Source organism: Anomaloglossus baeobatrachus, chromosome 1 (assembly GCF_048569485.1).
Source record: "Anomaloglossus baeobatrachus isolate aAnoBae1 chromosome 1, aAnoBae1.hap1, whole genome shotgun sequence".
Lineage (NCBI taxonomy): Eukaryota > Metazoa > Chordata > Amphibia > Anura > Aromobatidae > Anomaloglossus > Anomaloglossus baeobatrachus.
In genome coordinates, this window is record NC_134353.1 from 577,259,052 (window position 1) to 577,271,297 (window position 12,246).

Sequence of the window (12,246 nt, forward strand, 5' to 3'; positions counted from 1 at the left end):
AGTGTTTGTAAAGAAATGTGTACAATTCCTACAATTTCTATCAGATATTTTTGTTCAAACCTTCAAATTAAACGTTACAATCTGCACTTGAATTCTGTTGTAGAGGTTTCATTTCAAATCCAATGTGATGTAGTGGCATGCAGAGCCCAACTCGCGAAAATTGTGTCACTGTCCAAATATTTCTGGACCTAACTGTAGGTCAAACCAGACTATTTCACTGTGGTCATTCAACCATGTAATGTATAGGAGGGGTTATGCTCATACTCATCTAAGCCCTTTAATTCTTTTGGTTTCTGGGAAATACTAATTGTAACACATGCATGGTGGGCCAAAATATGAAGGGACCAGAAAAGATAGCTGTTGGTTGAGCGAACATTCAATCATCAATTATCTCATATGTAAGGTCAGCCTTGGATATTGTAGTCTGATGATTACTAGAAATTTTATGTAAGCAGGCTCATAAGGATAGATACTTTTGGATTTGTTATTTGAATAAACAGTTTTAGAAGTTTCTTAAAAAAAACTGACACATGAACCCTGCTCTTTTTCCTGTTAGTCTGTCATATTAACCGTATACATTCTTTCCCTTTTAATAGTTTCTTCTTTAATGAATACATGAACTTTTGACCATTTTTTTTCTAGATTTGTTGCCTATTTAATTGCTTGCAGGTCAGTGTGGAGATGAGTCGAGAAACAACCACCTACTGCCGAAACGACCACTAAGAAGTGCGTAGCTCGGGAGGCAGGAATGCACAGCCTCGGCCTGTGCGCACACACAGAGGGGAGCATGGATTCAGTAGAAAGCCTACAGCTTTCTGTTAAATCAATGGTGGAACTGTGTGCTCCTGTTTCCCAAGTGGTGCACCTCCATGTAGTCTTTTGAGCGATTAGTGGGGCAATCTTCATTAAACAGCCTAAAAAGTATTTTTTTTAAAAATGGTCAAAAGTCTAGTTACTCTTAACTTTACTTGTAAAGTTTCTTCTTGACTTTGTGCATGTAAGAAGAAGTGATTTCAGTATTTTTGTAATCAATTGGAAGATTGCATTTATTACATGTGCAAACGATTAGTCTTTTCTATCTCTTACACTTTCCTCCTTTCTCTTTGTGCTAGTTTCATGGTTGTTTGTTTGTGCAGATGAGGGCAGCGATGTGGAGAGTGAAATAGATGAGGAACTTGATGATTCTGGAGAGCCCCCAGCAAAACGGGAGAAGACAGAGTTGGGTCAAGCGTTCCAGGTGGGCTGCATGCAGCCATCGCTGGAGGGCAGCGTTCAGCAGAGCCTGGTTTTGAACCAAATACACAGCGAGCACATTGTCACAAGCACTCAGACCATCAGGCAGTGCAGTGCCACCGGGAATACCTACACTGCAGTCTAGTGAATATGAAAAAGCTTTCAAAACAGAATTGTATAAATATATGTATGTTGGCTTGAAATTATGGCAGTAGAACAGAATATGCCTAAAGGTCGACTGTTGTCAAATTTTCCTATTGTGACCTTAACTATTTTGTCAACCTTAACCCAAGCACAGCTTTATTTTCCTCTCGCAGTCTACAATTTTTTTTTCTTTTTTTTTGCTTGGTTTTAGTATTGCATTTTAAGATTTTGTTTCATGTTGTTCTTTAAGGTCATCATACTTTGTTTCTTAACGTCACTGGAATTTTTTCTTGTTCTCTTTCATTTTTAAGTATATTTTATTGCTGGGGTTATTGAATTTAATAGTTGCACTTCTGAAAAAAAAAATATGTTGATCACTTACACTGGAGAAAGAAGGTGCAGCAGTAAATACATGACATATATATGGGGAAGACCCTGTATCTTTGTAAGATAAGATATTTATATGTATGAGGGTAAATGTTTAGGCTGTTGTTCTGTTGTACAAAGGAGAATTCAAGCTTCATCTTTTGCGTCCTACAAGTCAGTAACATGAACTGCATGAAACAGTGTGGTACGCTAAAGTTGTAATACGAGTGAAAAGTAGGCTTTTGTCTAACAGTAAACAACGCAAACAAGTTCCGTTAATCGTATCCATCTTGTTTATAATGATGTTTGTAAACTCGGGGTTTCACTTAGCGGAAGTGCATTCTTAAATGCTCTGAAACATCAACATTTTTGAGGATTTTAGTGCACACTCAGCTCCTCCGTTGGGATACTACTGATTTTGCATTGGGTTCCACTGCACAAATGCTTTATGCCCTTGAGCGAATCTGATAATTGACAGTATGAAGTATAACAGAAAGGACATACAGTGACATAATTCTTTAACCTCTTCGCCCCTGAAATCACTTGCATGTGCAATTATTTGAGATCATCGAGAAAGAAAAACCACAAAGAGGATGTAACAGATGGAAAATTCTCTCTTGGCAAACATACTATACCAATTTACAATCGGAGATAAAAAAACTCAGGGAAGATGGGGTTAAAGAAAGAGTTGTGCTAACGCAATGAGGACCAATGTCAGAGGTTTGTGTTTTTTCTATCCCAGAAACTCTCTATTTCATAACAGTAGTTCACTCTGCTGCTATTATGCTGTATATATATATAGATTCATATACATATATATACACATATATATGTGAAGAATATAATTTATAGAATGCAAGGAATGTAGCAACCTGCATAGTATTTAAGAGTGAGAACTGGTAACCAGGTTCTTAGCTGTTTTTGATACCGGTGTTAAAAGATTGATATTTCCGAGACTACTCTTCAAGTAAGCTTCCTTAAGGTTTTTTGTAGAGGAAGCAACCCCATTACAGCAATTTGTTTATTTCAACATATGTACTATTATCATTTCACCTTTCTTTTATGTTAATCCAAGCTAACAGTACAGTAAATTAATTCTTCTAGGAGTGGCAAAAAACACCATTTACAATAAGATGACTACAAGTTGTTTACATGGTATAAGTTATTTAACTTGCACCACTTATAGGGGTATTCTCAAGTTTGGAAGCTATCCCCTATGCACAAGATGGGGACAATTTCCCAATTGCTGGGGGTTCAGCCCCCTGGGACCCCCACTGATTCTGACAACCAGGGCTCTGAAGATCCCTTTATGAATGGGGTGGCGGTTGATCATGTGCACTGCCACTCCCTGCATTCTTAATGGGACCACTGAATATAGCCAAGCAATGTTCTTTGGCACTGCCACAAGAATAAATGCAGTGACAGTGCACATGATTGACCACCGCTATATTCATATGGAGCTCTTCAGAACCCCAGTTCTTGACACTAATTGGAGTTCCCAACGATAGGGAAGTTAGATCCCATCAATGAAATAGGGGCTATCTTTGAAACTTGAATGTACCTCTTACGTTTTTACTATAGATAACACTGTACTGAAAGTTTACTCCAACTGCATTTGGTAATGACACCAAAGACTATAAATGTAAAATGTTTTCAATGGAACAGGTCAGTACTACATCCATTTTGAAGTGATCTGAATCTCAGAAATGCTGTTTACCGAATTCTACAAGAAATGGCTATAGTACCATTTTAGGTTTGCTCTCAGGGTTGCCTTTATCTTTACGACACTCTACAATTGTTTACTACTTTAATTTAACTAAGTAAATTAATTTGCCCTTCACTGTTATATACCATTTCAGTGGTAAAACATAAGTAAATGCTCTTTTGTCATGCAGAAAATTATTATTGATATGTCAAAGAAACAAAAAAAATGGTCAGTGTGCCTAAAGGAAGCTTTTTTTGAATGGAATTTTTCTATACTATAATCCTGGTATCAAAAGCAGCTGTAATAATGGGATTAGGGTAAAGTGTGAGAAAAAGAAACTAATGCTTGTGTAATACATTTTAGGCAGTGTACCTGGCACACCTCAGTGGAACTTGTCCCCATCCATGTAGGGTCTGAACAGGTGGCTAGACACACCATTGCCATTTAAGAATGTACATCAGGGATCACAGTACCTCGCCTATTTCATGGTGCCTTAAACAGAACTGAAGCTAAGGTGTAGTAGTTGTCTTTATTTTCCTTATTTCTTGTTAATCATTTTTCAGCAAGGTGTGCCTGTTGTTTCTAAAGCCCACATAGAGTGGGGAAAGTCCTAATTTTGTAATAAATTAGTAAATGCTTTTGGCTCTTCTAGATTAAGAATATCCAGATATCCTATGTGTCTCTTGTTCCCCTATTTTGTAACTAAATGTATTTTGCTTTAGTACAAGTAGCATTATATTGGGATTGTGGAAATTGTCTCCATAGTCAGTTTAACTATCCAGAGCTCCCCAAGCTATAAGTATGTATTGCTGAGAAAAGCAAAACGCGTCAGCAAGCATGCTAATTAGAGCAAATTCTTTCTTGCCAGAAGGGTCGGCATGACTGCAATTATATTTAGCCCTTCAGGGACTGCAGGGTGAGCAATCCAGTGAACACCCGCCCCCCCCCCCCCCCACATATCATGTCCTTTATGCACTGAGGTCATTTTAATGCGTGGTCTACCCATGCCCTGAACAATGCAAAAAAATGTAACTAAAAATAAAGAATAAACATTAAATAATACCAATTAATGTGAAAAAGACCAGGAATAAGTATACAGTTAGAAAATATGCTATTTTACTGATGGCTAAAAAAGACTCAAGAAACTCCCACTAGACTAGTACAGGGGACATGTGAGGTATTTTTATTTATGTATAAATATGTACATAATACTTGTGTTTATTAGGGATCGATAGGGATCAGTTTGGTTGTCCTCACAATATTCATATATTAGAAGCACAATTTGATTATTCCGATAAGACCCAAAGGACGTTCTCACAATTACACAAGGAATATACATAGCATGATACAACATCGAAATATCCTGATTGCAATGTGGATGTTCCTTGAATTATCCACTAAATTATAGAGTAAGCAAGTCTCCAAAATGTCTTTTATAATGAATATTATGCATATTACTTTGCTATTATTATTTCACAAGATAAGGAAGTATATCTTCCAATTTGTTCTATTAGTAAAACCACTACAGTAATTACCAATGAAATGTTCTTAACTCTTTCTTGTCGTAAGTAGGTAAAACCTCATTAATTTAATTTTCCCTTATTTTTAAAAGATACAGGTAGAGTAAGTAATTTCTATCCACTAGCCAATGATGTACAGAGCTGTCAACATAACAGGAGTTAAATACAATACGTACCTCCTAGTACTTCGTACCTGCTAGGAACCTCCGATACATGGGAAGAATACTAGGCCATTAACTTATTTTTTTTCTCCATTTAATTACTTTTTTTTTGTGACTTATGCCAAGTAAGAATATAGGAATATGCTATACTTTTACCATTCTTAAGAAAACATTCAACGAGGTTCAAGATTAGCTATCCTTCACGATAAGATAATGCTAGGATTGTAATTTTATGGTAACACCAAAGTAATATTAGCTTTAAGAGACATTAGCAGCTTCATTTTAAAATGTCTTTGTCGACAATTGGTGAAAAATCTGGCCATCCTGGGAATCAAGTGTGCCACTAGCACATGAGCAGTGAATACTATTATTTCCTTTTTTTCCAGGTAGAAAATGGAAGCATTATAAATAAAGATGAGCGGACCTGTTGAAGTTTAGGTTTGCCGGGTTCAGCCAGACGTTAGATAAAGTTCAGTTCGGGACCTGGACTTAACCTGAACTTGATTGCGGAGCCTGATCCCCATTGGAAGTCAATTATTGGGCAGTTCGGCTCCCCGCCCCCATACAGCCAGCCATAAACAGAGCATTTCCAGGGGAGGGAAGGCGGGAGGGTTTTTTTAGGGGGGGGATTTGGACACACTACATCTGAAAACATTGTTTTTACACCCAGTGAGAGCTATTCAAAGACTGCATGCCTAGGCTTAGCACCAAGCATACCCAAGTACCCCAGTGCTCGGTGAAGTGGTTAGCATATGTACAGCACCTGAATTCCGAACTCTGACACTGAGTTTTTCAAAAGTCCATGTTCGGTATGAATTCCAAACTTTATAGGTTGGGCTCGCTCATCTCTAATTATGATTTGTCTCTCCCAATGTTGAGCAAAAAATAGCTATTCAGATTATTTGTAAAGATTTCATAGTACTATTCCGGTATTTGTCACGAATAACGAACCTAATGTAAGGCAATGGGGAACCTGAGCATTTTTCTTGAAGATTTCCCAGAAAAATGATTGGATTCCTAATTGGATTCCCCATTGACTTGCATTAGGCTCGTTATGCATGCCGAATACTGGAATAGTACTTTGGATCCATTGCTAATAATCCGAACCCGAATAGTTACTATTTGCCCATCATTAGACTCTCCCATATGCACAGCCCAATTCTCACATCATGGGCAACTTCTAAGTTCATGTTGGTCATAAACTGTCAAATCTGTCAAAAGATAAATATCAGTCCATGTGTGGAGGAAATAGCATGTTGAGAAACCATTGTGCAATGCCACCTATGCAAGATCTTTCACCTTTTCTTGTCTGACAATATGGAATACAAAACTGCAGATTTGCCCAAATCGAGCCACGTTTACAATGCAGTGGAGCATGTTGGTGCTATATACAGATATTGGTAGTGATAGTTGGGTATATTTCTTGAATTTCATTACATGTTTTGCATCGGTTTTATAAAGAAGTCATGCAGCAACAGCCATTTTTATACTTATAAACAATTCACTTGTTTGCTCTTAGGAGTAAATGGGATGATTAGAGTGGCTTTGGTGCTGACATTTCATTTATTAATAATGAATGGCTGACTTGATTAGATAAACAGCTTTAACAAACCTACTGAATATGCTAGAGGATGAAACATTTGCTTACTTTTACAGATACACTTGTAAATTCTAGTCATTATTCATCATTAAATTCTGCATTACTCATTTTTTCATGCTTTTAGGCATACATATGCTATTGTAATATATACTATTGCAATGCACATCCATGCAATTTGTTCATGCAACATCATTCTAAATGTCTACTATCTTTAAAAACTATTTCAACCTTTGCAACCAATATTTTACCATTGTATTGATTCAGAAACAAAAAATGAAGCAGTGTTGTTACGTCAGGGCTTCTTAAAATTTTTTTTTTTAAGGCATTAATAGATAAACCTGATAAAAATAATGCAGATGTTATGGATATATGGCACTCGTTTGAAAGGGTGGTGCTCAAGAAGGGCTCCACTCTGTCATAAAAAATACAAAAGTACTTAACTCTCCAAAAAATTATGGTGAATGGAAAATAGTATATTCAGCTTTTTTTTTTATTTTGTAGGCAGTCCAGAAGGGTGTTCATAATATTTCAGTCCTAAAACCTGGACTTTCATCAGATACAGAAGAGAATTTTGAGGTTACAGGTAGAATAGAAATGCGACTGTGGTCGCTATGTTCAGGTAGCACATAGTGCCAAGTACTTTTGTATTTTTTAGATCAAGATGATGCCTCATCCTCACCATTAGAGGGGAAAGTCCACTGTGTAGTGGCTGCTTTTGGGTACAGTAGATAAGCATCCATTCTTATCGCTGATCTGCAGTACCCTAGAGCAGACACTAAACAGCGTGACAGAGCTATGGTATTCTGCTCCATACACTGTTTACATCTGGCTGTCGCCAGAACTGATAATACCTGATCAGTGAAAGTGACGGGTGTTGGTCCCCACCAATCTGATAACTTTGACCTATCATTAAGATAAGTCATAAATAGAGATGAGTGAACCCATTGAAGTTTGGTTTCAGTGGGTTCATCCAGACTTTAGATAAAGTTCTGTTTGAGACCCAGACTTGACCTAAACCCCATTAGAACTCACTGATTGGGTAGTTCGGCTCTCCTCCCAAATATAGCCAGCCATAGACAGGGCACTTCCGGAGGAGGGAGGGCAGGGTTTTTTCAATTTTTTTTATTGTACACATTACATCTGACAATGTAAGCCATTCAAACACTGCAATCATCTTGCGCTGGGCCTAGCACTGAGCGTACCCAAGCACAGTGATGCTCGATCGTGTGTTTAGCATATGTGAAGCACCCAAACTCAAATACAGATTTTTTTGTAAAGGCCGTGTTTGGTACAAATACAGAACTTTACTGTTTGGTTTCGGTCATCTCTAGTCATCAATATTAGATTGGTGGAAGTCCAACATTAGCCACCCCAACCAGGTTTTCCATTACTATGATTTTGATGACCTATCAATATCAAAGGAAGAAAAATAACAGTGGATCCAAGACCTACTGCAGAGTTGCTTAATGTCACAAGTTACATGCACTGAGACAAAAAATAATTAGTTGCAAAGGTTAACATACACACTAATAATACTTGGCAGGTCAGTGTGATTAATGTATTCAGCCCAAAGTGAAGTTAGGCTTTCCTTCATTGAAATATTCAGTCTAACATCATAGCCCTGTATCTAAAAATGACCAAGGACATAAGTTATTACCCCCTCGCTACATTCCTGGATCCAGCTGTTTTGATCTTTTCTGATCTTTGTAGAGTTTTTATTTCAAGATTATTTTTAGTATGTCTTTATATCTCTTTAGATACCATCCCAACCTGCATAATGGTATCACCATTTAATTTTTACAAAAAAAATACTGGAGGAGAATATGTTTTAGAATGGGAGGTGGTAGTGTTATTTTTTGTGGCTTTGGTGGACAGAGTACATTTAACCAAATATGTATAGGAAACTAGAGGAAATGTTAAGTACAGTGCTGTGAAATATATCATCATAATCTACATAGTAAGATTATGCACATGAATCCTGACACACTAATGACATAGCACTCCCTCCCACCTCCCAAAAAACATTAACTTTTTATTTACCCAAGTGAATTCCTCATACTTGCCTGTGTCTGCCATATTGTAGCTTCAGGCATGTTATACAGAAAGTAGCGCCAACCCTTAAAGAAGGATGTTTTATGCATTGCTTTTCCTTAAAAGGCCTTTAGGTGTCTAAGGGTTGAAAATACCTCTTCTGTCTGTATAACCAGTAGTCTTGTCTACAACCTGTGGCAAGTATTTAAAAAATCCGATATGCACTACTCCTTTGGAGAAAAATTAAGAAGTAAAAAAACTGGAATAGAAACATAACACTTTATATTATTAAAATGTTTACTGTAAAGCTGTTCTGAACCCTTTGAGCATTGTAATAAAATGCAGTATACTCATTCAATGACTTTGCGCTATAAAGAGGAGCACATTTACGAGAACCGGTGTATAATTGGAGAGCAGCCTTTGGCAACTAATCACTACTTTTACAATTGTAGCCCAAAAAAATAGACAGTTGTGATTTTATTGATTTCTTTGGGAGAAACCCCCAATCTTCATTTGCTTTGATTTTCAGAAATTGGCCCTAAACTGTTTTAGGCCAATTATTAGCAAGCCACTTCTACATTTTATCAGGGTGTAATTAAAAAAAAATAAAAAATGAACCACAGCCTTAGCCCCAATATTTTTCGACCAGAGATGTATAGTTTGTAGTTGAAAACAGCATAGATTTTTAATATTTTTTGGCTAATGTAGGTTGATAATAAAATATACAATATTCTATTATTTGATGCAGATTCCAGTTTTCCTATTTAAACTATATTTTTTCAGTTATTTATGCCCTCTTAGATAATGTTGGATGCTAGTGCTAACACCAGAGAACATATTGTGTATGCTCACCCCTTAGTTAATAATCACCGTAAAAGGTACTATCTTCATATATTAACTTGACGGTTGTTAATTAAGGTAATAATTACGACTTCCTAATGTTTTCTTTTCTGTATGCTACCTATTAAGTTGTAATTAGATATGTCCAATGCTATTCAGAATTTTTCCTTAACGTTAACGCTACTTCCACTGTTAAAGATTTGCTATTTTTAGCTTTTCAACAAAACGCCCACGGTATATAAAAAAACCCAAAGGAAAAAACTATCACTAGGTGTCAATTTTGTGAATATAATGTATACTGAAAAGCATAGAAGAATCTGGAAATTGGGCTCTTCTAAAAAGTGACGGTTTACATGTAATCCATGTGGGTTAGTTGTATCGTTATTATATCAATGACGCCCTTTTCCACAAGTGGTGAAGTATCTCCTTTACGTTTCTGTCAGAATGATCACAGCCTTAGTCCAGCTGATATGATATGGATATGTGTTTTCTTTAGTCCCTGTTGTCTAATACTGTGAATTCTCCTACAACATTGCGACTATATTTTTGGAATTTTTATTTTTCGTCTGCTAGTTCAGGATAACTTGCCAGAATTCCCCGGATGCGCAATGCATTTGGATTGTAATTTTTCTCTGTGAATGTTCAATATGTAAAAGACTGGATTAATAAGAATAGGATGGGCTAAGCAAGAACAGTTACCTATAGATATAAATTCTGGCAGTTAATTTACTAGACAAAGCTGGAAGGTCACATTTGGTTACACTGAAGAACAACTTGTGGTAAAATGGTAGCATATGTTACCCATATTTCAGTATTGATCTCCATTGCAACATTAAATCCTGGAAGAGACACTAGGAGGTTCTTAGGTCCACATGGCTACTCGCTTCTTCTATACATACAGCTGTACAATACTCAAAGGGTTGTAGTTTGACAATTATTTTGTTGATCTTTATAATTATTTCTTGTATATGCTTCTCAGTTTGCATGCCTTGATCATTGCTGCTAGTGGTTGTACGTGCCAGTAGAAATTAGTAGAGTTTACCTATTTTGCTTAATGAAAGCCACTTACAAAGTGACTGCCTGATTTCTTTGTGTTCTGTTTGGGTTGTTTATGGTTTATTTATATGCCTTATGTTTTTACACTGGCTTCTAAACTTCGGGAATGAAAGCCCTGAGTTTCTACCTTTTTTGCTGATAAATCCGCACCTGGTCAATGAATAGATGACAAAATCATGACCGTTGGGTAGCAAAAAAATATGATGTTTTTGTTTTCTTAATTTACTTTAATTTCTTCATCTCAAAACTTTATCGAATATTGTGACTCTAGAAAAGGGTGCACGGGGGCTTGCCGATGAGAATCAAAACTGGGAAGCAACTGAAAACATACGAAGTGTGTCTTCAAGAACTTGTATGCCTTAAATTAGAACACATCTGTTTCACAATTTGCTCCTAGTGACTAAGGATTATTGAGTGTGTCCAACAGTGAAGTTAAAAAAATAAAGCCAGTCTTTGAAATCCTTGGCGTTTGGGGATTGAAACAGAGTGCCTTCATGACAAAACTGAACCAAGATCTTAGGAAATAAATTCTCAAATTGTGGAAGGTCGGAGCCTTCCATAACTAAACGTATTAGTAAATGGGTCAAATACAGACCTAACTATGCCATTAATCAGAAACTCCTCAGGGCTTTCTTACCCCAACAAGCTTCAACACACCATTTTTTCTCTTAAGCTGTGTTGTGTGATTTTTTTTTTCTTTTTTCTTTTTTTTTTTTATTTAAGTGCCATTGTATTCTGTTTCACTTAGTAAGTGGCAGAGGACATGAATTCAGTCCACAAGCACAGAGGCTTAATAGTAGTAAGAATTTTGAGTTTTTTCTCCTTTTATTTCAGTTTTTATATAAAATGAATATGTTGCATAAAAGTAAGGTAGGCAGCTTTTTATTTCCTTAATAGAGATTGTATGTGTGTGATAATGTAATGTTCTTTTCCAGTTTTTGGATTACAGTTGAATATACTTTTTATTTAAAACCTATTTGGAGAAAATCACGTGATGCATTTTTTGTATAATGTATTGGATTTTGTAAATACGTATTTCCTGATGTGATTTTTGTGAGAAATGCTAAATCTTTTAGTATATCATGTCCTCTCCAGATTGGCAGGAGCTAAATGATAGTTTGTGGGCAATTTGTATTGTGTACTGTACAATAACTGGGGAACTTTTATAATTATAAAATATATATATTAACTTTTAGTGTGTTGTTTAAAAATGACTGGAACATACTAAAGATATTAGTAGGATTTTTCTGAATATTTCAGACTTGAACTCAGGCTAGCTTTCTTGTGTTGTTTTTCAAAACAAAATTGTGTCTTGTCTTTTAAAAATTAATAAATTTGTTTTCTTGTTACAAATATGAGTCATGTATTTATTCCTTATTATTTATTTAATAAAAAATATGGGCATATGGACATTATAACATTATAGATGGGTATCCCATTTTTCAGTGGCTCCCATTCTGGTAGACTGGAGCCATCCTTTTAATATATTGATGGTAATCTGAAATGTCTTCATGTAATTCTACATTTCTGAATCTTTATCAATTGTCCCCCCAAAAAATTAGCTGTTTATTGGGGTTGTGCCAAGAGCAG

General features: G+C 36.1%; 1 protein-coding gene across 2 annotated transcripts in view; it reads left to right on the forward strand.

Moving 5' to 3' along the window:
- The window catches only part of RFX3 (regulatory factor X3), a 406,064-nt gene extending 394,055 nt beyond the window's left edge, over nt 1-12,009 (forward strand). The window contains exon 17 of one of the 2 annotated variants that reach the window (XM_075317604.1): nt 1,113-12,009. In XM_075317604.1, the coding sequence (XP_075173719.1) occupies nt 1,113-1,378 (266 nt within the window). In that variant the 3' untranslated portion in view covers nt 1,379-12,009. The remainder of the gene's footprint in view (nt 1-1,112) is intronic. The other variant, XM_075317613.1, reaches the window with a different exon arrangement.
- The last annotated feature ends 237 nt before the right edge of the window (nt 12,010-12,246 follow it).